The sequence below is a fragment of the Temnothorax americanus genome, unplaced genomic scaffold (assembly GCF_048541705.1).
Source record: "Temnothorax americanus isolate GAGA-0224 unplaced genomic scaffold, ASM4854170v1 Scaffold11, whole genome shotgun sequence".
In the NCBI taxonomy this organism is placed as follows: Eukaryota; Metazoa; Arthropoda; class Insecta; order Hymenoptera; family Formicidae; genus Temnothorax; species Temnothorax americanus.
Window position 1 is genome coordinate 1,642,116 of NW_027509242.1, and position 25,790 is coordinate 1,667,905.

Consider the following 25,790-nt stretch of genomic DNA (forward strand, 5'->3'; position numbering starts at 1 on the left):
TAAAGAGCGCACGAAGAAAGCGCGTTGTGCGTGTGTGCGCATCTCGTTCAGGCGAAACCAAAATTTTAACACGCGATGGCTGCTCATCGGCAAAGGAAACGGAATACGGACGAATATCCGCCGAGCAAGGCTGATTGGCAGTTATTGGCCCCGAAATCTCGCGGAACCCTCTGGTGACCTAAACGAAACTTCGAGACAACGCCCGGCGACGGCGGATCGAAGTTTAAAAACCCCGAGGGGAACTTCCCCGGTGTGATCGAAGAAATTAGTAGAGCAAATTTGTACGAAGACGTGATGTGAAAGCTTTTAACTTTAATTGAATTCTCCCGTCGGTTACCCTTCTTATCCTATATTCATCCAGCAATAAATGTATCGTATTATAATATATTATATATGGATCGCTTTCCCGCGATCCATCTGACACTGATAAATGTTACGACCATCAAATTAATTATACAATTGTATTTATCGTAATAATAGATATAAAAGAGAGAGAGAGAGAGAGATAAGCTTTAATAGCGTCTGATAAATGTTGCGCCGCTCTCTTTTCTCGGATATGAGCGTGTTAAAGATAGATAAAAGTCACAGCAATAATGATAACGGTCCACAGAGGGTTCGCGAGCGTTATTTTCGCGACACATCCCACTATCCCATTGCCATCAGGACAATTGTCGGAACAACAGCGACGATATATATAATACTTTCTCTTACTCCGCTAAAACGACCCGCGTTTCGCAAGAGGGATCGAGATAGACTCGACTCGACAAATTGGCCTTTCGTCGCCTCGCGATAATCGAGTTGTGCCTCTCTACCCGTGTAAGTGCGTCTGTGCATTCCAGACACGTTTAAACGTCTCTCGTGCGATTTCCCGGAGGGGGGGGGAGAGGCGGATGGAAAGGGGGCGGGAGGGACAGTAACAAATCGCCGTTTCCGCGTTAATTACGAACGACGCGGGAGAAAAAGGAGCACTCGTTTCGTCGAGCGGCCGGCTTAAACGGCAAACATATCGTCCTGGCGCGTAACTCGAGAATTTCCGCCCGTGAGATGGATAGAGAGATAGCGACTGTCGTTCGTTAAAGGTAAGAGCCAGGGAAAAATTACGAGCCAGCTGTTACGCGCGCAACAGTTTCCGTATAGTGCAACGTAGCCAGGGATAATATCGGAGGCTGTCCTTTTTTATCTTATGCCGGGGATCGTTCGTAAATTTCGAGGGCTGCATTGCGGTTACTCCCCCCCTTTTTTCTTCCTTTTTTTTCAAGATATAGAACACCGATGATTTTTTGGATGCTTTGCATTGGTCATTGTCTGTAGTATAAAATTGAGATATTTGACTGTGCGTGCTAGATCTTATACAGGATTATGTATGAAACCCTCCCGACCGTGTTGTCGCTGTGTTATTGATATTATATAATTTTATCGTCGTATAGGTGCACTCGATGATACCGAGACCTCAGTTTACTTCACGTACGATGACGTAATGAAAGTATTATAAAAAAAAAAAAATGTTCAAATAGGTTGCAAAAGAATAATACGAATTATTCTCATAGTGATCGCGCATGTTTATTCCGTTTGTTTCGCGCGATTTGTGATTCGAGCTGTTGGCTTTAGCGGCTTAGGTCTCCACGAAGATGTTCACCGCAAGAACATTGCGACGATTCACTCGCAATTTCTATCCTCCACCTTGTTCAAATCGAGCGTGAAAAAAAAGGGCAATTTCTTCTGTCGGTGTCGAGTAGAGTTTTGTACACAAAGTGCATATATTCGAAAGAACAACTCGATTTTCCCGTTTTCGAGATATTCCGACGACGCACGATAGACGAATCTCCGTAACGTCGTTTATATATACGCACGAGATATATTTTTCATAACGGATATACAAAAGCGACAATCGCTTTTATCTCGAGAGAAATGCGAAAATCGCGAGCGCATGTCGCAATCGCGGTATAATATTGCATTGCACACGATATTTGTAAGAAAAGCTCGTCGTGTTACACGGGAAGGATAAGTACCTTGAAGTACAAACGGGCATCCACGCAAACGTGTTTAGCGTTTATTTTATTTCTCTGTGAGTGATGTATTACTGGAAAGAAAAGAAAAAAAATGACGCGTAGTACAAAAATTAAAAAATAAAATAAAATAAAATAAAAAAAGCACGAACGAAAGCTCGAAAAGAGGGTGATCGGTGAATCCTCGTTTGGCGGCATGTTCCTCAATTTTTTCAGAAACTTTCCACCGATATTAGATGCGTGCGAATACGGCCGAGTCGCTAAAAAGTTAACGACGGAACAAAACCACGTGCTATCGGACACGAGTTAGAAGTGGAGGAGCGGAGAGAGAAGAGCGAAACACACACGAGTGTGAAGCTCTCGCACACTTTAAAGTGAAAACTAATACCGCAAGCCGACAGGATAAAGAAGTTAGGAAAAAAAAGAGAGAAGGGCCAACGGAATGTTTTTCACGTTTAAAAAAAAAAAAAAACCACCGTAGAGCGAAACTGCACTGCACCGAGCGCGCGGAGGATAGGACGGAGAAATTGGCGGTCGGTAGGTCGAAGGAAACAAGGAGGAAGGAAGAAAAGATAAAAATACAAAAAAAAAGAGGAAAGGAAAAAGAAACACTCTATTTGCGAAAGCATTCCCTTTTACCCCCCCCCCCTTCTGAAATAGGAAACAGGGCACAGGACTTCGCACGCCGCCCCGCAGGAACCGCATCAGGCGAGCTGATGAACACGAGAACACCGTGAGCAAAACTGCATGCGTTCTCTCTTTTACCGCTAACAGATTGCGCAATAGTGCCCGAGACATTTCTGGCATTTGATCTGATTACATCTGGTAGGTCCTCGGTGTACGCTTTTGCATGGCCCTTGACCCGCCCCCTCCGCTCCCCCCCCCCCGCCCCGCCTCAATCTCCTTGGCTGCGCCAGTGTTATTCGGAGCATTTGACAACAGATCGGCTATTCATGTCCTGTCGATGCTTGTACGTCCTCGAGTCGCATGATCGCTTCACCGCCCGGAAAAGCGTCCCCGGATGCGTTTCAATAATTCATCCAATCAGGATTTTTCGCCTTCCCGGGACGCTTTTCCCACCCCGCTGCCGATATATAACATCGCCGGTTTTCTGTTCCATATTTCTCGACACACACATTACCAGGTGACAGATAGTTCGTCACGGATTGACGCGTTGCCTCAGGTGCAACTCGATAAAATGACGTCCTTCCACCTAGATGCGTCAGTTCGATCCGTGACGAGTTAACTTATCGACGTGCGCGATTACGCCAAGGGAGATTAATATCGCAGATGTGGATCAACGGTCACGAATGTCACTGATCCAGTTAATTAATCTTTGGATTAAAATTACGCAATCTTCTTAAAAAAGTATCTGCTGTATTAATTTTTAATTTTTATATCTCGCCGCAATCTATTCATTCGTGCGACATGACCCAGATTCAGTAATTGTTGTTTGAAAAACGTTAAAAAGAAAAATGCAACTGTGTCAATTGCCAGAAGGGTATCAGAATGTTCGACCTACGAGAATACAGCTCTTTAATATAAAATTACAATCCATATCTGTGTATCAACGATATTTTGCTTTTTTTTTACGGTAAGAATATCGACGATCAGTTTGGCGTTGCACCTCCCAGAGTGGCGACAATATTATAGACAGAAATTCTCTTTGTTACGAGACGTGTGAATAATCGCTTTTTTATAGATGCGAGATTTTTATCGAGTATATATACCTATATATAGAGAGAGGAGGGAAAAAGATTACGTGACACAAAATAAATTCTTTTATTCAAGTTTCTTTGTGTTTTTTTATTAGATTCCGTCGCGCTGAAATATTATCGCAGATACCGGAACTCCTTCCCGAGAATAGTAATTACTGAATTAAAAATGCAATTGCAATTATAATTACAACTCCTCGTTAAATGCAAAGCTATCATTTACGCGAAGCGAAGCTATATTTTCTTCATTCTTCACAAAGACTATACATCGCCATTATGAGTACTATCTGATTCGAGATGGATTTTAGCTTCTGTTTTTCTTTTATTTCGTTACGCACGTTCTTCTTTGCGTTTCTTCCGAAACTTTATTAATTAGAGGGACTGTCGTTCACACTGAGAAGAGAAAGGAATAACTCGTTACATTACTCGCCGCCTTAACTAACGCGCGACGCTGTTTATATATAATCGCAATTTATATTCTTCTTCTCTCCAGGAATACTCCGTGCAATTAACATTTCGGGAACAATGGTTGGATGAGAGATTACGGTTTAATGACTTCGGAGGTACGTAAAAGTTCACAAATAACATTTCATACATGTTTTTAGTTTGTATTTCTACGCTCTCTCTCTCTCTGGTATCGATGTTTCGACGCCGATAAAAGTCACGATGCGATAAAATAGGAACAACAGTAATATAGCGGTCATGCGATGCGTGTAACGGTACCGCCGTGTGAATACGAGAATAATAGTTTAAAAAAAAGGCGGGAATATGTTGTCTGTATAGGTTGCGATGGAAAAATCAAAAAATCTGATCAAAAAGCTCATCCTTCTTTTATTTCCGATATAAATGCCAGAGTATCTTTTACGCAATAATATCACACACAATCTGATAACCTGCGGTCAACACACGAGAAATTCGGGCGTACAAAGGGCATTTATACGTATATATACATATGTGTGTGTATCTTTTTTTTTTCATATTGCAATTACATCGCGCTGCAAAGGGCGAGTCGTAACATTTTATTCGCGCGCGCGCCCGCCCCGGTTTCGTTACGCAAATTTAATAGCGGCTATTTTTATCTTCCTTTTCGCAAATTACCGCTCTTATCTTTTCTGCTTACTGAATGAACGCTAACGAGCGATACCGTATTCGTTAACGCACGCCGATTTTTCACGGGGTGGTATCCCCCACTGTTCGTTGAACGTTGCAGGTCGACTTAAATATTTAACCCTGACGGAAGCCAGTCGCGTCTGGATGCCGGATCTGTTCTTCTCGAACGAGAAGGAGGGCCACTTCCACAATATCATTATGCCCAACGTATACATACGAATTTTCCCGAACGGCTCGGTTCTTTATAGCATACGGTGAGTATACCGCGGCGTTACGAGTATAATCGGCGTCCGGCGAACGCGCGGAGTCAGCCTAATCAGCGAGATTGCGCTATTTTTTAACGAAGAATCGTTGAGGTGTCACTTTTTCTTCGCGTTGTCGTTTTTTTTTTCTCGTTAAAATCGCGCAATCTCGATATACAGAGGGGGAATACATTATCCGTCGCGCGTTCGCGTTTCACCCTCGTGATAATCAAACGCGTCGCGACATTTCGCTTCGCCATAATGTACACAGCGGAGATCCTATCCTGTGTACCGTGCGGGATGGCCAAACACACGCGCGCGCGCGTTCGTTACATTGCGAATTGGGTTCTTATTTCCACCGGCATTGTATAAACCATCGCTGTTTTTCTTCTCCCTGGCGCAGGATATCCTTGACGCTCTCGTGTCCCATGAATTTGAAACTGTATCCCCTGGATCGACAAATTTGCTCACTTCGTATGGCCAGTTGTAAGTAGACTCGACGACTCGGAAAACCTCGTTTTCCGCCCTATTTAGCTCGACTTAGCTTCGCTAATAAGTGTGTGTGTGTGTGTGTGTGTGTGTGTGTGTGTGTTATTCGTTAAACGTAAACGGAGATAATCGCTCGTCCAATAATAACCGCACCTTCGTCCACCCCGACAGACGGATGGACGACGAACGATTTGGTCTTTCTCTGGAAGGAAGGCGACCCCGTTCAAGTGGTCAAGAATTTACATCTGCCCCGGTTCACCCTCGAGAAATTCCTCACGGACTACTGCAATAGCAAGACGAACACCGGTAAGTGGGAAGACTCTCGCGTCGAGAAGAAAAACCTGCGCTCGTATGATCTAATGATTCTGACGATGAAATTAAAAAAAATACACAGGAGAGTACAGTTGCTTGAAAGTGGACCTGCTGTTCAAGAGGGAATTCAGTTACTATCTCATTCAAATCTACATCCCGTGCTGCATGCTCGTTATCGTGTCCTGGGTGTCTTTCTGGCTGGATCAGAGCGCCGTGCCTGCCCGGGTGTCACTAGGTACAAATTATTATCTATAAAGCGCAAAAGCGTGACGTGTCAGGCATATAATTGTTAACTCGGAATAATTATAATTTACTTTATTGACGAAATCTTTGATAGTAACAAATTTGAAATTGCAATATTAGATTATTGTAACGAGGAGAGCGAAATAGGATTGTCACGAGATAGAGCAGATTGAAGTAGACTTTTTAAAGTGTGCGCAGTCTACTGCAAATTTGTACGCAGAAGCAAGGAAAATTGATAATACTATTCATAAAACGAGTAAATCTTACTGGTAAAATATGTTTTTAAATCTGTCTTAAAAGTAAAATACGAACAACTGCGCGCATTGCTACGAACTGTCGTTTAAACAGCAGTTTGCAACGTTTAAACGGCAGTAATGTAACGTTTAACGATCCTATAAAGAAAAAGAGGGGAAATTTTGATTACACGTTTTACGGACGGTCGTTAATTGCGTTTATTGGTTCTTCTTGTTAATTATGAGGATCTACACAAAGTCTTTCTCCCATTCAGGCGTTACGACACTGCTGACGATGGCCACGCAGACATCGGGGATAAACGCCTCACTGCCACCGGTCTCCTACACAAAGGCTATCGACGTCTGGACGGGGGTGTGCTTGACTTTCGTATTCGGCGCACTGCTCGAATTCGCGCTGGTCAACTACGCGTCGCGTAGCGACATGCACAGCGATAACATAAAAAAGCAGTTCCCGCCGAGCGATCAGATGGAACATTCGTCGTCGATCGATCCATCCTCGGAACTGCTCGAGCCGGATGGATCCGCCAACTTTGCTATGGTCAGTATACCGAGGATATGACATTCCTTGAGCGTTCATCCGTCCTCCGGACGCGCGTTTAAGATATTTTCGAGATAGCCACTTTCTTGTTGATGAATTCTTCCGGAAGCGTTCGAAGAATTGCAATTAGAAATTCCGAGTTTTTGTGTATTAAAAGAAGAGATTTGTCTATATAGACAATTTAGACTTGTTCTAAATGAAACTGAGATTACGGAGCTTATAGTCTCTCATGCGGCAAAAAAGGAAGGATTCGAAATTCTCTCGATTACGGATCAAAATTGTTTGAATTTAAGGAGCACAGGGTCGAGATGCGCGAGAGATTAATGGATCAATACCAACCGAATTCTTTCAGAAGCCTCTGGTCCGACACCCGGAGGATTCCATGTCGATGGATAAATTGCAGCAATGCGAAATACATATGCAACCACGGAAAAAAAACTGCTGCAGGTCGTGGCTGTCCAAGTTCCCGACGAGGTCCAAGCGCATCGACGTCATTTCACGGATCTTCTTCCCAATCGTATTCGCTTTCTTCAACCTCACGTACTGGTCCACGTACCTGTTTCGGGAGGAAGAGGGGGACGAGTAAATCATGAGAAGGAGGCGCTCGGATCAACAAGGGAAGTGGCTCGCGGCCATCCTCAGCAATTCCAACAGACACGACCGCCGCAACAACAACGTTCGCGTCCTCGCCAACGACAACTGTACCATCATCCTCAGAATCATCATCATCATCAACACAATCATCAACATAATCATTTTTATCATCAACAGCGACAGCAGCCTCATCGTACCGGCGGCAATCCGTCGAAGACGCAGCATCATTCGTTGCCGCGTACGTATCAGCAGGACCATCATCAGCAGCAACAGCACCATCACTACCCTCATCAGTTACATCATCGTCATCAGCGTTATCATCCGAATCGTTCGCCGTCGCCGTCTTTCTCATTGTTGAACGATGAAGATTGCGTCGCCGGCCGGTGCTCGCCGATGAGGGCATCGCGACACCACTCGCGCAGGAGTTCGACGAGGTCGTCGCCGTCGCCATCGCGATGGCCCTCGCCGGCCTCCTCGGCGTCGCCCCTGGGCACGCCGTCGCGCACCATGTCGCGCGCCGCGACGCCCTCGCCGCCGATCGCGGCACCGACGTCCGCGGTATCGACGCTCACGTCGGCGACGGTGCCGTCGCAAACGCGCTGCTGGGAACGCCTGCGGCGGAAATTTTGCACCTGTAATTGCCAAGGCAGCGCGAAGATCGACATCATTTCGCGTATTGGCTTTCCCCTCATGTTTGCTTTCTTCAATATCACGTACTGGTCTACTTATCTGTTTTACGGTGACGAGGGCATAGGAGAGAAGAATTAAAGAGGAGATTAAGGAGGAGAAAAGCGTATACGGAGCTAGAATCACACGTGTACGAAGCCAAGCCGAGTGCGATTTGTCAAGTCGGAGAAATCCTTGAAGAAACACCGAGGCAAATTTTATACGAGCTCCGATCGTAAGTTAGCACGTTATAACATCAACGATACTGCAAATTAGATCGCGTTTACTCGACGAGGACCGACCAGAAGCACTTCGACAAGAAGATTCCTCCATTGCCCGCGCCCGAAATGGAAATTATTCCAGGAAGAGGATCAGTTAAGGCGACAACGAGGATATTAGCGACGTTCGGTAGACATCTCGCGACGGTCGAATTGATGAGGACGATAACATATAACGTCGTGCGTACTATATCTCACACAACGTACACACACACACACATACATACACACATACATACGCATGCATACATGCACATCGTACCTCATGATCCGCTCGGAAGACCGCGTGCCACAGACTGAACTGAAAGCGTAGTGGGCCCTGTATAGCCACGGCCTGTTAACAATTAAAGAGAAAAAAAAGCGTAAAGTTTATAAGTATATCTATATCTACGTTGCGCGAGATCGCGCGTCGTCGGACCGCGGACGCGTCCGTCGTTGCGAAATTAATGTCGGACAGTTCGCCGGATCCGGTAACAAACATTACCGTAATACGGGTGAGATAACGCGCTACATGTCGAGACGTCGTTCGCTTCGATTTCCACGCGCGAGACGGGTAATCGCATCGACTAGTCACTAGCGCATGAGGGTGAGCATTTACGCGAGATGTTTCGTTGTTTCAAGAATACGAAATGATCGGCATTGTCGCGCGTTATCCTTTCTCAAGGCTACATCAGATCCACACGAAGATTGACCGCGGAATGTTCGAGACTGAAAAAAGAATATTGGAAATTATATATATCTAGAAAGGTGCCGAATATTCCGATTATTTTTCGGGTGTATAGGATAGCCTCTTGGTATGAGCTGGCGGGTTTATCAATCCTAGCGGTACCAAGCGACGCGACCGGGGCCTCAGAGGCATTGAATAATCTTATTGTATTTTTTTATTTATCCCATACAATTTAAATGGAAAGTGTCGCACACAGGAAATAGTTCTGTCGCGAGATATAAAATGGAGAGACAAAAGGACTCACCATTGTAATTTAATTATATCGGTGGATTTTAGAGAAGCATCCCCCTGCTTTTCCACCACTGATGCAAGATGTCTTGGTATCGCTAGGCTCAATTCTTATCCGAGCAGTCTTTCTTTTCGCGAAGAAAACGAATTAATGCTCGTGGAAGCGATTATTTGACGTAAATCACGAACAAAGATTCGAAGTCTTAGGCGAATTTGGAGATAAGCAGTGAGAGAACGAAGGATGCAAATCTAGCGCAGGTTTCCTTTCTCGCGAAGATGATCCGGAGCCCGGATGAAGATTGACCCATCAGACGCGGGTGCGAGCCGAGGGCGATCGCGGGCTCGCGATACGAAGTATCGGCGAAGCGGTCGCGTCGCGCGCATACCGCGTACAACGTATTTCCTGTTTCCGCTGCCCCGGGGCGGCGTTCGCCCGGGGAGAACTCCCGGCGACGCGTCGGCACGGGGCTCTCCCACGTATATTGCTCAGAAGAGATCGGCGACGCCGCACCCGGAAATTTACCCGTCGACAGTCCGTCGAGGAGCTGCGGTGTCGTCGACCTCGCAGATGGAAGGTAGAGGAGACGACGAAGACACGCAGAACGTAATTACAAAGAGAGAGAGAGAGAGAGAGAGAGAGAGAGAGAGAGAGAGAGAGAGAGAAACGAAAAAAAAAGAGAAAGCGGTGCGGACGATTGTATTTTTTGAAACACGACGGGAGACGCTACCCTGAAGCGAGAGACAACACAGAAACAAGCACCGGCGTTTGCCGGCAACGGCAGAACTCGACGAAAGCACACCCCCGGCTCTGCGTCTGGCGATGGTGAATAACGAAGAGTGAGGGGTGCACGATCAAGGCAAATGACGCGTCGCGTCTCCGATTTTGAATCTGGGAAATCGTCGGGAAGGTAATTTCGGCCTCCGATGAGGGGGTGAGTTTCGTCGTTGCGAGACGTGCCCGATCGTACCCCCGTTCTTCCCCGTTTGTCGTCGTATTTTTCGTTTACTTCGTACAACCGATAACATAGCGCGTGCGTAAGAAGCGAGAATTTCGCGGGTTCGACAATCCGCTAATGACATCGGCGAGCATCTCGCGCCTCCGTAGGACTGCGTGTGTTGTACCTAAGGAACAGGCGAACTCACTTCTTTCTATAAAAGAAAATAATAATAAATAAATACGATCCGTATAAGATTACATTCCATCAGGTCGACACGGTAAATCGATTTCGTCGTTCTGAGATCCGCTTTTATAGCGAGAAGTGAATCTGTCTCCGGGTAGAACAAGCCTCCCTGGTTCCATGAAGCGCGAACAGGAACGGAACGTGTCCTTAACGAAAACCGTTAATCGTCCTAAATGCAAATATAAGTGTCATTCACGGTGAATGTGTTTTTTTTATAACGAATCGCCGCACTTTTCGAAAATATTACCGCAAAGGTATAGGGGATATTAAGCTGCGAGGGTAACGAGTTTATATTTACGTCACGATTCACAAATGAGATTATTCGAGTATCAGCATTATTAGGCAGACTTCTCTAAATCCCGGAGGGATGAAGATCGAGTCATACTAGCGAGTACGAATTATTTTTTATCCAGGAGACCCCGGGATTCGAGATACGCCCGCACGGATCTGTTTCTCTTTGACCTTTTCGGGAGAGGAGATTATTCTCCCACCATAGAGCAATAGTAGTACACCTCGTGGTGTCGAGCGATATTGATTTTCCTGGAAATTCAACATTGAGCATTGGCGTGAGATCGAACAGAATCGAACAAGTGCACATTGTAATCTCTCGACCCGTGACTCGTCAAGTTCTCCAGATTCTCCACCCTCTCGCAATCCCGGCCCGAGAAGAGGGCTGACAGGTTTGCGTAGATTCGGATGTATTTATAAAATCAGAAACGATTTGCCGGTGCGCGTCTATGCGTAAGGTATCCGAACCAGTATTGTAATCCAAGTAGACGAACAATAACCACGTAAAACAGTATTATCACGAGCAACGTGTTAGCAATAATCGGAAGGGACACTCGAATCTTCACACCGATCGTTTCAAATATTCTTGATATATAAATATTCTTGAATGGAATAATCGGCTCGTAGATGTATAGCGTAGAGCGTAGACAGATGGACGATGGTCATCTTCGTTTTCTCATTTTCCCGTTTGAGTGATTTCGTATTCTACTCCGTGTCTATTTGTACCGTGTCTACGTGTGTGTATGTATGGTTTGGATATAGTACGCGTGGACACGTCGCGATTTACGCGTAAACATCCGGTATTATCGGGTTTCGCGCGAAGCTTCCATGAGTGCGACACCATATATATTTAGGGATGTCTCTCCGTATGTGTCTACGTGAGAGACTTAAAGGGACACAAAGCCAGTATTTGCGAAACAAATTACACGTAGAGATCGGCGAATAGATCTGTCTTTGCGCCTCGTCGATTGTATAGTGAATCGTGGCGCGCGAAGATGCGTTGAACGAAGCCTCTCGATAGCGTGTCCGCGCGCGCACACGCGTCTACATTAGCGAAGTTCATCCGATGCATCGCACGGTCCGAATTAAGACTTAAATAGCTGCGAAATCTCTCGCAGGGCTACCAGGGATCGCTAATAGGATGATCCGCGTGAAACCTTTCGCACCATTCTTGAGAACGATTTCGACGACAAGCGCGTATCCTATTCCGAGGGTATTTCGGTTTCGTTTCTACTCACGCGAGGAGTCACGAGAGAAGACGATCGAGAGATTATATCGTTTTGCGCGTAAGACCATGAGATCTCTTGACACATCGCAACTATAAAGTTGTAACAAGCGAGGAGAAACATCTTTCTCCTCGAGAGCCTTCTTTCTTCCCGAGTTGCGTTTAGCTTGCGTTACGTGGTTTGTGTTGAAAATGAAAGATTTGACTCGATTTGCGTGTTTTGATTTGCGACCGAAAACTGCTTCCAACGCGTGTTGTCTCGTCTACTAACCGATTCGTTTCCCCTCTTCGAGAAGCCGCTGCTCCTCGGTCTTGAAGACGAGGCTTCCGACTACTTTAGCGGCTGCTGGACAATTGACTGACGTTTAATTATAGATTTAATCGAATCTGCTGCACGCGCACGCGCAAACACACGTGTCACCCCGACAGTACCCTCCTCAGTTTCAGCGTCGTAACGCTGAGAAGAAAAAATAGAGATGAAAGATTCCGAAGTAAAGATCGGAAGTTCGCGTCCACTGGGGGGGATACGCAGTGGACCGGACGTTAAGGACGACCGTGTAAAATTTTCACTCTCACCCTCACACTCGTCACTTTGCTTGCTTGGAGTCACTTCGGTCCAGGCGAGATCGATCCGCACACCAAGAAACACACAAGTGTCTCGCCGCAGACACACGGATACACGCAAAAAACTTATACAACATACACATGAATATATGACCCTCGCACGCACACAAAGTACGATCCTGTTGTATCGCGGATATAATTATAAGCGCGCCATAGCTCTCTCTCCCACGTCCGAAGACACACCTAAAAGGATTTTAATGTTATTGTTATATGCGTACGTTGTAATATATGTGAACGAAGCATGCTGAGCCCTGTAAAAAAAAAAAAAATAAATCCCTCCTTTAAACCCCAACTCATGCGAGGAGCTTGTTACACGCGTATGTGCACACACATATACGAATATCCCGCGAGGAAATCGCGTTTATCCGCGGCGCGTTGCATCGCGCGGATACAGCCCGATGGGAAAATCGTACTTGGATCTTAACGTTATCTACGATTGGAGTATCGGGTGGTGTGCCGTTTTCTTATAATCGCGAACGGATCCGCGAGCGGCCTCGGCCAGATGTATTGGCGCATATCCTTTGAACACGAATCGTCCAGCATTCTGAAATTGACAGTCACGGTAAATTCCCGTACAGCACACTTGTCCAAAAAAGCGGGAGATAAGACGTCGAAAAGACGTCTTATGTCCCGATTTTGGACATTGTGCTGTCTGGGTTTTTACATTGAATTATAATAAATTTACTGAAATGCGATGCGACTAATAGCAGAGTATCTTGGAAACTTGCTGTGTCTTTTAATCAATTCGAACGTGCTATCCGGAGTTGCGGTCGAGGCTGCGAAAGGACCTTCTCGTAATCGCGATCGTGCGACGTCGCTCGCCTAGCTCCCCGTCTCGATTCAATTCCTTAAAAACCACGCTCGCCCCGGATAAGTATCGACGAGCGGATATTGTACGTTGTCCACAATAATCGTAAAATAAAAGATTGTCCTCCGCCGGCGAAAGCGGCGGAACAATCGACTCGAGCGAGCACGCGCCTCGAGAACGTATAAGAAAGATATTGCATGTTTGTGATTCGTGAGTGCATTTAAGCGCACTATATTTCAAGATGTGTAACATAAATTTGTATCGTGGCACATAGTCCGATAAAAAAAGAAAAAGGGAAAAAAAGAACGAAAGAAAAGAAGAAATCTTTCCACACGTAAACTTATTAGATCGTCAATTACGCCGGTGTACATCTTATATATTGGTCGAGTAATAAAATGATCATTCTTCTGTCGTCAAGTACTTCAAGTGGCTGTAAAGTATCGGCCATCCGCAAAGCGAACCAAACGAGATTGACGCACGAAGAATAACCGGGTTGAGAGGATAAACGGAATTCGGTATTCTAAAATTACCATAAGATCTTTAAGTACTACCCCTGTAATTAAGATAAAAATTAAATTAAACAGAACAGGCGAAAAAAACTGATCCTACACGTGAATCACTTTGGTTGTCACTTTCCCATATAAAAATTCTAGCGATCATTAACGAAACACGCGACCACAAGCTCTCACCTTACCTTTTTGTACGAACGACTTATTCTTTTGCTAAATGACAAAGTGCGTACAATTTACAGATATCGTCGCCAAGTTTATTACAGGTAAGTGATTACTCATGCAACATGATTGTCAGAAGAGTCGAGCAAGTCTCATAGAAGCGTGATGTTATACAAGATATTAGAATACGAGATAGTGTAGACATTTATGAATTCATTTATCACGTTGTTGAAATACTGTACATTGAGTGGTACTATCATTTTTCGTAATTGCCTAGATACAGACGGATGAATTACAAATATAAGCGCGCGCTAGACATTTATAATTTATTATGATCTATAGATACGTACTGATTAAACACCGTTATACACTGGAGGTTTGTTCGCGTCGCATACTCCAATAAACCAAGAGCACTTGGATCACGGATAAAAGATAGCGATTGGAGCAGATGAGTTTTTGGAGTGCGTTGGAGTGATTAGGTGCATGGTGAGGCACGCGACGCGAACAAACCTTGAAAGTTTTAGTTCGCATGATTAAATTTATACATTCGCTCACATATCAACCTAGCCCTTTCTTACTGTCGTGCGAGCGTGTGAGGATTAGCATTATAAAAATGTATAAACTGTAGTTCGCGCCGTAATGGATTTGCATTACCTAATCCATATACCGGTGTATATTGATAACACTTGAAAAGAAAAAAATCAGATGCAGCATGGGAATGCAAAAGGAAATAAAAGATACGATAGCACATTTTATCACTCCTACCACTAGCAAATACACGGTAAATCTATGTTCGAGCACGCTTCACGCATTCTTGCATGCGCGCCCGCGTTAGAAAATTTGTTTTACATAAAATAGCTGACATCAGAAATTCGTGTAAACATGGTCAGCAAAACTATCGATTGTATCGCACGATGAGTGTCCGGCTGCCGAATTGGACGGAATACACGCGGTGCGCATTGAGTGCAGACTGAAAGCTGTACACAAGAAGGATGACCTATAAATAGTGGCGCGTCCCACCGAATTCGGCAGCCATTAAGGTGTCGTTTCTCGCGAATAGAGAATGGTTCGTTGAAACAGTTCATTGCAACTTGTATCGTTTTTGTCAAAGGTAAAAAAAAAAAGAAAAAAATTACCTGTGTTGCAACACACATTTTTTAGCCGCTGGAAGATCATCTCTCGCTACTCCAATAACTCTTGCCGATAACTTCTGAGGAGAAACGATTTCTCGTTAGTATCGGTCTTCCCGCGGGGGTCAACAGTTCTTCGGTTAGCATAACGATTTACCATTACGATTGCTGACGGGGCTACGACTCCGCGAGTAGCTGCGGCTGTAGCTTCGTCGACTGCTGCGGCCGTTGCGTTCTCTGCTGTAGCTTCGACTTCTGCTCCGCGAGTAGCTGCGCTCTTTTCCATTACGGCCTCCACCACCACCACCTCCACCTCCTCCTCCACCGCCTCGCGATCGCCATCGATTTCTTCCACCTGTCAAATATCAATCCAACCGATCCTCACACGAATAAACAGTCTTTTAGCAATCGTTTTAGAGGTACCTCTGTTTCTGCCATAACCACCAGATTTATTGTCGGCGAGCTCCAGCAGTTTTGGGTTTATCACTTGATTCGCCTCTTTCAGCACCTGTATCAGATCGTTGGCCTTGTTGGCGTTGTTAGGCGTGAAGAAGGTATACGCCGTGCCGGTCTTTTGTCGGCGACCGGTACGGCCGATACGATGGACGTAATCCTCGGAACAGGAGGGGTAGTCAAAATTGATGACAAACTTGACGTCTTCAACGTCTGAAATTAAGAGTTGGCATTAGACCAGCCGGATCTTCGCAGGGTTCCAGCGTTCAGGACAGACATGGGTTAAGAAAGTAGTAGTGTCGCAAGGATTGTGAAACACCGCGAGTCGAGTATGAAAATGAAATATTACCGGACGATATATTAAATTATAACGTGCAATACGTTCTCCGAGAAGCTAATAATCCGAGCTGTCACGTCGCTCATCTTTTTGTGCTAATGATTCCAAAAAGAAATTCTTGACATAAAGAATTCTATTGACAAGCAATTTCTCGGTATAATAATTCTTTTTTCATCATTTAATAAAGTAATATGTTCTACGCATATTTATTTGGAGAGAAACAAAAACAAACCGTTGAACCGAGAACAATCCTGATCTTTCTCTCTCAAATATTACAAAAATTCTTATTTTATTGTGTGTTAAAAAATAAAAAATTAGATATGTTTAAAGTCTTTTTTCGCAATGTGGGCGATCGGTAAGTAGAAAAAAGACCAGAATCGTTGTACAACAAGTTCACGTGATGATACAATAGTTAGTATGACAAAATGCGACTGATGTATGATTATCACAAGGACTAGAAGGAAAGAGGATCAGAAAATGCATACAGTTTAAAGTGGTAGGTTTGTGAAATGTCACGCATTTATACACGCATATATACGTATACATATATATAGACGGCTGATTATAGCTTCGTTTTGACAAACATTACTCATAAATAACAATTCCACGAGCGGAGATAGATGCATGTATACATTATATATACGCGTATACCGATGTGTGTGATATGTGGTGTCTGTGTATGCGTGTGTGTATGTACGTGTATATATGTATATGTCAATTAATCAAATTTGAACTATGTAATACTAAAATATTAGGCAGTGGGCGAGTGTTTCGCTAGCAACGTACGGGCAGGGCCTGGCTATTTGCGCTCGCTCCAGCTACTGCCTCCGCCACTCTGTCGCTACAGGCGCAGGGCGCAGGGCGCAGGGCGCGCTAAGAGAGGCTCTGGCATATCTGCTATCACATGCCACCGCCTCAACGGACCAACGTTGTTGGTTGTCTGATTAGCTTGAGCGTGCCAGCGCAGGGGACTCTATTCTGGCAACAACGACCTGGCCAGCCAGCCCGGATGGCGCAGCGCAGTAGGACTGATATCCAGTATGTAGGTAGGTAGGTAAAGTAGTAGTAGTAGTAGTAGTAGTAGTAGTAGTAGTAGATCCCGATTTGGCCCGGACTTGGCCCTTCACACGCGATTGACGGACGGACGGACGGACGGATAGAGGCACGGCGTCGCGGCCAGCGCAGACAATGCAAACCAGTGCACCACCGAACAAAGAGCGGCGGCGGGCACCCCCGACATGCTTTGCATTACCCAGCGTGGGCCTGCGCGCAATGTGCCTCTGCAATACAAACAAAGATCCAACCGCGTTAGCTGTATGGTTACCTCCAACCATCCTCCTGCTTCAATATGCTTTTTTTGCTTTTTTTCTCTTGCCCTATTCCTTTCCTACATTCTTGCTGACTTTGAGCTTGCAACGCGTTAAAATTGTAATGTCCCGTTCGCGTAGAAAGAGGAGAACCTGGACTTAAATGTTAAGGTACGTTGTAATTGACGTTGCGTTGCACACGTAACGCATTTAATAAATGGAATATAAATTAAGTCAAGTCAAGGTTAGTCGTTGACGCAACTCGAGTTGAAACATTTGGTTTCTGTTATTCTCTGCACATATGCGATTTGACTTGTCTAATGTCATTAGAATCTATATAACATCCACTAATACCGGTACATTTCAACTTTACACGACAAAATTATACTTCTACGAATTTCGCGATTTAAGAAACGTTCGTTATGTGAAACTTGCATATATCTTTCAGCTTTTAACGGAACATTACATTGCAGTCAAGATTAGTGAAATTTTTTTCGGTCAGAATAGAGCATCGTAAAAAAGAGAAAAAAAATTTGATAATTTGGGAAAAAATTAATACCGTGAATATTAACCAGTTCGTTTTCCGTGTTGCAAAAAAAAAACTGACTGATAATACACGACATCGTTGCGTCATGAATAATCGAAAAATTCGAATGACTTACCAAGACCGCGTGCAGCAACGTCTGTAGCAACGAGGATTGGTGCTTTGCCTGATCTGAAATCTACAAAATTAGATATAAGTATGTACCTGCGCGCTTATCGTCAAGTTTTTATCGAAATAAAAAAAAAAGATATTTAATATCCACGAATACCTTGTAAAACCCAATCTCGTTCTTGCTGTGTCTTGTCGCCGTGTATGCAAACCGCTGGCCAACCGTCACGTTTCATTTTCCTCGTTATCTCGTCCACTCTGCGCTTCGTTTCAATAAACACTATGGTCTTGTTCTCACTTTCTGCCATTATCTCTTTCAGTAGGGTACTTAATCTATAAAAATGTGACACGATAGCTTTTTCTCTGGTACTTTGATGATACTTGCTAATTATTGCTAATAGCTGCTAGCGATAACCGAACAAGCCACAACCACTCGAAACTCTCATACTCACTTAGTCTCTTTTTCATAGTCCTGACATACGTCAATTATTTGCAATATATTATGATTTGCTGAAAGTTGCAAAGAACCAACATTGATTTGAGCGTAATCTTTAAGAAAATCTTCGGCTAAATTTTTTACTTCCTTAGGCCACGTGGCTGACCACATCAGCGTCTGCCTGTCTGGTCTAATTTGTTCTATGATCTTTCTGATTTGCGGCTCAAATCCCATGTCCAACATCCTGTCGGCTTCGTCTAACACCAAATATGTACATCTCTTCAGATTTGTCTTCCCGGACTCGAGAAAATCTAGTAATCTACCGGGCGTAGCGATGACTATTTCCACACCGCCGTCCAGATCCCGGGCCTGAGCGCCTTTCGGCGCGCCGCCGTACAGGCAGGTGTTCCTGATGCCCGACGAATGTCCAAAATCATCGGCAACCTGCTGAATCTGTTGGGCGAGCTCTCGCGTAGGCGCCAGGACTAACGCGATAGGTCCGTCTTTGCGACTTAATTTCGGCTGGCTATTGATGTGAACTATCGCAGGCAGTACGTAAGATAACGTTTTCCCAGATCCCGTGGACGCGATGCCCACCATATCTCGACCGCTCAGCGCGATAGGCCATCCTTGCGCTTGGATCGACGTGGGTTCGCTAAAACCTTGTCTCCTGCAATGCGAAACAAAGATAGCTCAGAAAAGTCTCAGCAATTATAAATTACAAGACGCCAAAACTTATCGTTTACGCAACAACCGTCGCTTACTTGATCTCTCTTAGGACGTAGTCTGGAAAACCTGCCTCGTCGAAGTCAAAGACAGGATTCGGGATGTTCTTGCCTCGAAGGGTGATCTCCTTCTCGGCTCTGTATTGCTCCACGACACGCGGATCTCGATTCTGCACCGCGTCGTGAGGAATATAGAAGTCCTTCTTGAAGGGTTCCAGCCGACTGAGGTCCCATCGCGGTTTCCTCAGATTTGCCCCCGGTTGCCCGCGACTGTTGCGACTGCTGGACGGTCTGTCGCGTCCTCCACTGCCACCCCAGCTTCGCCTGTCGCGCGGGGATCTACTCCGCGAACGGGTGCGTGATCTGCGTCGCCTGTCTCTGTCGCGACTACGACTGAAATAAATTGTACATTACAGCTGCGATCCTCAATTAACGCTACAAATGCTTTGAAGCATTCCTCTGTGCTCCTTTCTTTCGGTGAAGAAAAAAGAAGAACGCCTCAAAACATTAACTGAGAAGTTAGAAGTCGGAGTAATCGAGTGGGGACAGTCATTCGAATGTCAGTAAACAATCATTGCACGTGCCGCCTGCATGAGAACCTAACAGGAGTACCGAGGGAGATTTGACTTTTCTGACAGAAAAGTCAGCCTTTCACGCCGCAAGTGGTTTCCCGTATTCCCATCGACGCGGACAGAACAGAGGTAGCGCGTTCCCGATCGACTAGACTGGAGTGGACGTCTGGACCTGGACGACTCGTTCACTCGACATATTCATGTCGCGTCGCTTACCTTCTGTAGCGGCCCATACTCGCACTTTCCGCGCAAACAATCTCGGTCTGTTAAATGACGCCACTCGAGAACGAACAGCCCGCGACAGCTCGCATACGGAACGTCAGCTCCGTCAAAGACGTCAAGACAATGCAACCAAGTTGGTCCAAGTGACGCAGAGAGGGGAACTGGGGGAAAAAAGCGACGCCTTAACGTAGCGGTGATGTAGACGCGCCTCCTTCCTACGTATCACGTGTAATTATTAGCAATAAATTAATTACACGCGCATTTTTTTATATCGACATAAAAATGCCGACAAAAATTCTCCACGGCACCATTTCTCGAATTATTAAAAACTTTCCGTAAATTCCGAAAATTTCTTTCTCAATTTCGTGTCGTAATAATGTGTTTAGATCCCATGTCGCATGAACCTCGCGACCGATTGGCCGTCGCGTTGCGACGCGCGCCAATCGGGATCGCGAACGTCCACGTGACTCTCTTTTGCAAGATTTTGATAGATTCTAAAAATGAAATGTAATAAAAGTATAAAAATTGATTTGACAAATTTTTGTCAGCGGAACATTAATAAAAGTATATGTGAATTGATTTTTATTGTGGAACAATAAAATTTCACTCGGGGTGCGCACCATCGGTATTCCACTATTAAAGTTTTTCCAGTAGAAAACGCTATACATATATAGAAATAAGAATTTGCACATCCTAATATTTATATTACACAGGAATAATATTCCTATATATTATTCTTTATAATATACTGATATTTAATGTTTATATTCGTGCGGGCGCAACACGAACAGAATCTAATTACCGACCGTGTTCCCCTTTCCCCGGGCGCGCCTGCGCGGAGCCGAGCGACGTATCGGCGGCGCACCGCGCATAGGACGAAAACGGTCATCATGGGCACCCTCACAGGCCTCACACTGCCTCACAGACAGATATCGCAGAGCTGCGAACGAGGAAGGGGACTCTCCGCTAACCAGTGAACCATTTTTCTGTCGTCAAACGGATCAAGCTTTTTGTGAGACTTGGATCGATCACAAAAAGCGGGATTCGCTTTTCGCATAGGAATTGGCCTGACGAGGAGCCGGCTGAACAACATTTTTTTCCACGCAGCTACGTCTCCCCGGAATATCCGTAAGTGTGTGCGCGAAGGACGCGTGTGTTTGTTCCCCCCCGGTGACTTTGGCCCGCCGAGATCGAACCGCGGTAAGCGAATGATACGCGACGTACGACGACCGGTCGGCGACGACGACGCTCGTTGTTCCCCAGGGCGTTCGCCCAGGTCGGCGTCGTCGTCGTCGTCGTCGTCGCCGCCGTGAAATGAAACGATGTCGTACACCGTCTCGTCTCCCCCGGCGAGTCCCACGCGTATTTCCGTTACGGTCAATCGATGGGTTTTATAACAATCATGGCGGCCATGCCGGTCTCTCTCGCGGTCTCGATACATTCCGTCGACACCGCGTCTCCGGCGAGACGCGACCCCGTCGCGGTTTCCGCGCGCCGTGACAACCGCGTCCGCGTTCCCGAGGTCGCCGCTCCGCCGGGACGTTCTCGATCGCGGATCAACGACGGCGCGTCGTTGCCTCCGGAAATCCGGAGCAAGCGGCCGCGATTTCGATATTTATAGCCGAGAAGATCGCGCGAACGGACACGGGACACGCTAACTAGCTCCTGTACGCGGTGACATTGCTCAATGAGATAAATACAAATACGAGGGCGCGAGATGAGCTGTGTTTGAAAATTCTTAAGCGTTATCTTCGGCGTATGTTTTTATGAGGGAAATGAAGGGGAAAACATGTCGTTAAATTCTGTACTTATCGTTAGCGTCGCTAAACGGGGCTTGTATATCGTCCCGGTCGCGTTGACATTGGAAAAAGGTTATAGCTTCGTAACACGCTCTGTTGCGATTCCAGAACTACAATGGAGGAAATGCATCAACCACCGCAAGTCGGGCCTAACATGATGGCTGGTGTGGGTGGCGTTCCTAATCATTCAAACAACGTCAGTCGCCGTAATAGAGTTCGCGTAACGTTGCACGCCATGATGTTGGAGAAACTACCGTTGCACGAGGCGGCACGTTTGGAAATGAAGTCGTTACCCAGCAAAACCCCCGTCTCCGTTCTCCAGGAATTGCTCTCCCGCCGAGGCACGATACCCAAGTACGAGCTGGTGCAGATCGAGGGAGCGATTCACGAGCCTACGTTTCGATACAGAGTCACCGTCACCGACGTCGTTGGTTCGTATAACACTCGTCGCTCGTTTCCTTCTCGCAGACAGCAGCGTGCCGTTGACTGATAAGCGCATAACTATTCAGATGCAGATCCCATTGTTTCAGCGATGGGAACTGGCAGATCCAAAAAAGAAGCGAAACACGCCGCCGCGAAAGCCGTGCTGGATAAATTAATTGGAGTAAATACCGAAGGTGTAGAGTCTCCACTTCCAAATAGTTTGCCCGAGTATGTTCACTCAGCTCTTAAATTGCGCTCAAACGTAAACTTCAAGTTTGCGCGCAAAAGTACACGCGACGTGAAATAATTCTGTATACCGTTTTCTTACGTAGCTCGCAAAATTTACAAGAACTCCAGACATATGGGGAGGAGAAAATAGTCAACAACCCAATCGGAGCTTTACAAGAAATGTGTATGTCGCGCCACTGGCCACCTCCGAAATACACGATGGAGGGTGAAGAAGGTTTACCTCACGAGAGACAATTCACTATTGTTTGTTCAATCCTAAAGTATCGCGAGGTTGGTCAAGGAAAAAGTAAAAAAGTTGCAAAGAGGCATGCCGCTCACAAGATGTGGCAAGCTCTACACGATATGAATAATCAAGCTCCCACTGTGGATGAGGATGAGGTAAGAACTTGGTATTTCCGTTTTGCATTTACATTAGATAATGGAAATTATTCTTACATATCGATGTGTATTTAATTCCTATTCATCACTGTCTTGACGTTTGAATATTTTCAACTTTTTGCATTTGTAGTCTTGACCTCGCCGATCAGAATTAGAGTTAAAAACATTTCTCATTGTCTTTTATTAAAATTTATACAAATACTTGAAAAAAAAAGGAAAAAAGCAGCTAAAACATGACGTATGATCAGAAGAATAAAAATCCTGTCAGACATGTGACAAGGATTAAGAAGCAAACGATTAATGATAATTTATTTTAAATCTGATGTATCTGCGTATAAGGTTGTGTGTGTGTGTGTGTGTGTGTGCGTGTGCGTGGGCGTGTGTGTGTGTGTGTGCGCGCGCGTATATGCATATGTCGTAGGGATTTCGTGTAATTGGGTTTTTTTTTGTTCAAAATCCCTAAAGAATCTACAAAAAATCGGGATATTGTGGAATGAATAAAAATTACACAATCTTACTAGTAATTTTGTAAAATTCTAGGCTCTATCAATGAAATTGTGAGTTAACATTTTTATTAATTTATATTTATAATAAATATAGTGTAAATTATATTTATATTTATAATTTTTATTCATTCCACAATATCCCAGGTTTTTTGTAAATTCTTCAGGGATTTTGCAAAAAAATACCAATTACACAAAATCTCTACGACATACATACGAATGTGTATGTGTGTTTAGAGAAGTGGAAGTGATTTTAGCTTTAATGCCACTTGATGTAATAAGCTATCTTTCCGATCTGTTTAAATCTATAACGGACTATTATTTAGGCAATATTCGGATTTTAATATGCAACTTTTATTATAATTGTATATATATTTTTTCTTGAAAGTAATTATGCTTGGGTCATTCCACTTCATTTCTAGTTTCTATGTAAATGTGGAGTAGCTGTTAATAAAGCATTTATTAACGTATGTGCTTATCAAGAAGTTTTACATGTAATATTAATTGTCCATTATAGATTGTGCAAAGAAACGCAAACGTGAGCGCCCGTTATGCCGATCTGAAAGGTAGCAAAATTTCGACACTGACAACAATACATAGTATCCAAGTTTCGAAATTTCACAAGAGTCTCAAGTCGTCCACAGGTGTTAAACTTTTTCAACTGCAGGTTTGTATTCAAGCTCACTGAAGTGAATAGAAGAATAAATGTTCTAATTGCTCTCTTCCTTGTTATCAAGCCAAAAAGACATTCGCTTGTCTTTAATATATCGACATAAACTGGAATCGATTGTGTGCAAGTTATTTTAATTTTGTTGCAGAATACTTGTTTCAATGATGGGGATGTAAATTTGGTACAATTTTTACAAGAAATTGCGTCGGAGCAGCAGTTTGAAGTAACCTATGTTGATATTGAAGAGAAATCTATCAGTGGTAAGTTGATTAATGATATATAATACAAACAGATTCTCTATTTTAGAAATTATTATGCGTAGAATAAAATCATAAATTTTTTTATTATATTATTTTTTGTCCAGTAAGTACAATATTAACAGGCACGTCGTCTTCATTAGCAGGAATATCTTCTTGTATCTGTTCTTTAAATGCTACCGCAACTAGATATGGCTTTATAGCTTGTTTTTGAAAACACCTCTTTAAGTACTTGTCGTAATAACCCATTCCATGTCCCAGGCGTTTTCCTAGTCAATAATAAAGATAAAACAGTTAAATGCAGGATTATAAAATGTGTAATATTTATTGAGCAAACTCACCATTCGACGTGAAAGCCACACCCGGCAAAATTATCAAATCTAATCCACCTAAAAAAAAAGTAAAGAATTGATACACTTTAAGTTATTAAACGATTTTACAAAACAAGTTTTATTATAAAATATGCTTTTTAAAATTATAATTTGATTTATCATAGAGTTTACCTGTTTCTAATGCATTTTCGCGACTTTCAGTAGTGCTTGGTTGTTTAATGTTCCATTGTGTTAGTGGCAATGTCTCATAATCCTCCATCGACCTTAGTTTTACCATTTCCATAATTTTCCCACGATATTGCGGTACAAATGCCTCTTTTCCCGTATCAAATATGTGTTTCAAGATAGGCAGAGTGTCGATTTCATCTTTAGTACTCAAGTATAGAGAAATTCTCTTGCTATCTTGAAATTGCTTCAACAAGCATAGCTGTAAATAACGCGGTAGTAATTAAATAATATTGCAAATATAATTCTTTTTTTTACACAATGTGCTTCTTTATCAGAACATAACCTCTTCAATACGCCTCTGGCTTGGAGATTATTGATTTATTTGCTTTTTTTAGACTCACCTTTTTAAATACAATTGCAGATTGCTTTTTTCTTTCTTCGAAGCTAATGTTTTTAAGAATTTCCTTGATTTCTTTTCTCAAGACACTTTTAGCTGATGTTAAAGCTGCCATATTGCAGGCGGTTTGTGCTGTTGCTTATGTGTAGGATTACTCCTACCACACTACTTGTAAATAGCGTTTCGCTCTCAAGTATATCCACGTTTACGGTTTTTTTGCATGTTAAACTGTGTTAAGCATTATACAAGTTCACTGATGTCTGTATGTGTAGTATGACTTTTTAGTATCACATGTTATCACGAATCATTACACAAAATTTTATCAAGATTGCGCAATTAATTGTTGCCCAATACATTGAAATGATACCAATTTTATTAAATAATGCTACAGCTGTAATCTATACGGTGTCATTCCGTCTTCTAGGTAAATTCCAGTGCCTTGTGCAACTGTCTACTCTGCCAGTAGCAGTTTGCTATGGTTGCGGCGTGACTAGTAAAGATGCTCAAGCCAGTGCTGCTCAAAATGCCCTGGAATATCTGAAAATCATGACCAAGAAGTGAGCCAGCGCTTTGCTCCTGCC

General features: G+C 44.1%; 4 protein-coding genes across 17 annotated transcripts in view; 2 read left to right on the top strand and 2 right to left on the bottom strand.

Moving 5' to 3' along the window:
• Gluclalpha (glycine receptor alpha 1) overlaps positions 1–10,055 on the top strand; it is a 61,771-nt gene extending 51,716 nt beyond the window's left edge. For 8 of the 10 annotated variants that reach the window (XM_077424244.1, XM_077424235.1, XM_077424211.1 and 5 more), the window contains 7 exons: positions 4,215–4,284; positions 4,932–5,085; positions 5,477–5,559; positions 5,734–5,868; positions 5,957–6,109; positions 6,626–6,909; positions 7,262–7,641. In XM_077424244.1, the coding sequence (XP_077280370.1) occupies positions 4,215–4,284; positions 4,932–5,085; positions 5,477–5,559; positions 5,734–5,868; positions 5,957–6,109; positions 6,626–6,909; positions 7,262–7,495 (1,113 nt within the window). In that variant the 3' untranslated portion in view covers positions 7,496–7,641. Of the gene's footprint in view, positions 1–4,214; positions 4,285–4,931; positions 5,086–5,476; positions 5,560–5,733; positions 5,869–5,956; positions 6,110–6,625; positions 6,910–7,261; positions 7,642–7,680 lie in introns of those variants that run through there. The other 2 variants (XM_077424272.1, XM_077424227.1) reach the window with 2 other exon arrangements.
• Positions 8,402–20,197, bottom strand: LOC143907366 (putative ATP-dependent RNA helicase DDX5). 3 transcript variants are annotated; one of them, XM_077424124.1, is made up of 9 exons: positions 20,028–20,197; positions 19,279–19,632; positions 18,531–19,184; positions 18,239–18,411; positions 18,089–18,148; positions 15,753–15,995; positions 15,487–15,684; positions 15,336–15,406; positions 8,402–8,781 (listed from the first exon to the last, which is right to left on the bottom strand). In XM_077424124.1, exons 1-8 carry the CDS (start codon positions 20,042–20,044, stop codon positions 15,372–15,374), a joined length of 1,734 nt encoding a protein of 577 aa, XP_077280250.1. In that variant the 5' UTR covers positions 20,045–20,197; the 3' UTR covers positions 8,402–8,781; positions 15,336–15,371. The 3 variants fall into 3 exon arrangements, with proteins under 3 accessions (XP_077280250.1, XP_077280240.1, XP_077280234.1); XM_077424114.1 differs by having other exon boundaries at positions 15,336–15,409; positions 20,028–20,195; XM_077424108.1 differs by lacking the exon at positions 8,402–8,781 and having other exon boundaries at positions 13,797–15,409; positions 20,028–20,195.
• Positions 20,198–20,913: 716 nt separating this feature from the next.
• LOC143907510 (protein Loquacious-like) lies at positions 20,914–25,770 on the top strand. Of its 3 annotated transcripts, none has more exons than XM_077424352.1 (7): positions 20,914–21,161; positions 21,941–22,263; positions 22,342–22,483; positions 22,588–22,882; positions 23,903–24,052; positions 24,204–24,315; positions 25,634–25,770. In XM_077424352.1, exons 2-7 carry the CDS (start codon positions 21,948–21,950, stop codon positions 25,768–25,770), a joined length of 1,152 nt encoding a protein of 383 aa, XP_077280478.1. In that variant the 5' UTR covers positions 20,914–21,161; positions 21,941–21,947. The 3 variants fall into 3 exon arrangements, with proteins under 3 accessions (XP_077280478.1, XP_077280488.1, XP_077280485.1); XM_077424359.1 differs by having other exon boundaries at positions 20,919–21,161; positions 22,348–22,483; XM_077424362.1 differs by lacking the exon at positions 23,903–24,052 and having other exon boundaries at positions 20,918–21,161.
• Positions 24,380–25,613, bottom strand: Mthfs (methenyltetrahydrofolate synthetase). The gene is made up of 4 exons (XM_077424406.1): positions 25,214–25,613; positions 24,816–25,071; positions 24,654–24,701; positions 24,380–24,581 (listed from the first exon to the last, which is right to left on the bottom strand). Exons 1-4 carry the CDS (start codon positions 25,322–25,324, stop codon positions 24,400–24,402), a joined length of 597 nt encoding a protein of 198 aa, XP_077280532.1. The 5' UTR covers positions 25,325–25,613; the 3' UTR covers positions 24,380–24,399.
• Positions 25,771–25,790: the final 20 nt, after the last annotated feature.

What these genes read in the sequence shown, in the direction of transcription:
- Mthfs (XM_077424406.1), bottom strand. Translation starts at nt 25,324, where the DNA reads ATGGCAGCTTTAACATCAGCTAAAAGTGTCTTGAGAAAAGAAATCAAG. An exon ending in CTGCAATTGTATTTAAAAAG is followed by an intron (nt 25,072 to 25,213) that starts GTGAGTCTAAAA and finishes CGTTATTTACAG; the next exon opens with CTATGCTTGTTGAAGCAATT. An exon ending in TGTGGCTTTCACGTCGAATG is followed by an intron (nt 24,582 to 24,653) that starts GTGAGTTTGCTC and finishes ATTATTGACTAG; the next exon opens with GAAAACGCCTGGGACATGGA.
- LOC143907510 (XM_077424352.1), top strand. Translation starts at nt 21,948, where the DNA reads ATGGAGGAAATGCATCAACCACCGCAAGTCGGGCCTAACATGATGGCT. An exon ending in CACCGTCACCGACGTCGTTG is followed by an intron (nt 22,264 to 22,341) that starts GTTCGTATAACA and finishes ATAACTATTCAG; the next exon opens with ATGCAGATCCCATTGTTTCA. An exon ending in CTTCCAAATAGTTTGCCCGA is followed by an intron (nt 22,484 to 22,587) that starts GTATGTTCACTC and finishes TTTCTTACGTAG; the next exon opens with CTCGCAAAATTTACAAGAAC.
- LOC143907366 (XM_077424114.1), bottom strand. An exon ending in TACGTCCTAAGAGAGATCAA is followed by an intron (nt 19,185 to 19,278) that starts GTAAGCGACGGT and finishes TTCGCATTGCAG; the next exon opens with GAGACAAGGTTTTAGCGAAC. An exon ending in ACGAGATTGGGTTTTACAAG is followed by an intron (nt 18,149 to 18,238) that starts GTATTCGTGGAT and finishes CTAATTTTGTAG; the next exon opens with ATTTCAGATCAGGCAAAGCA.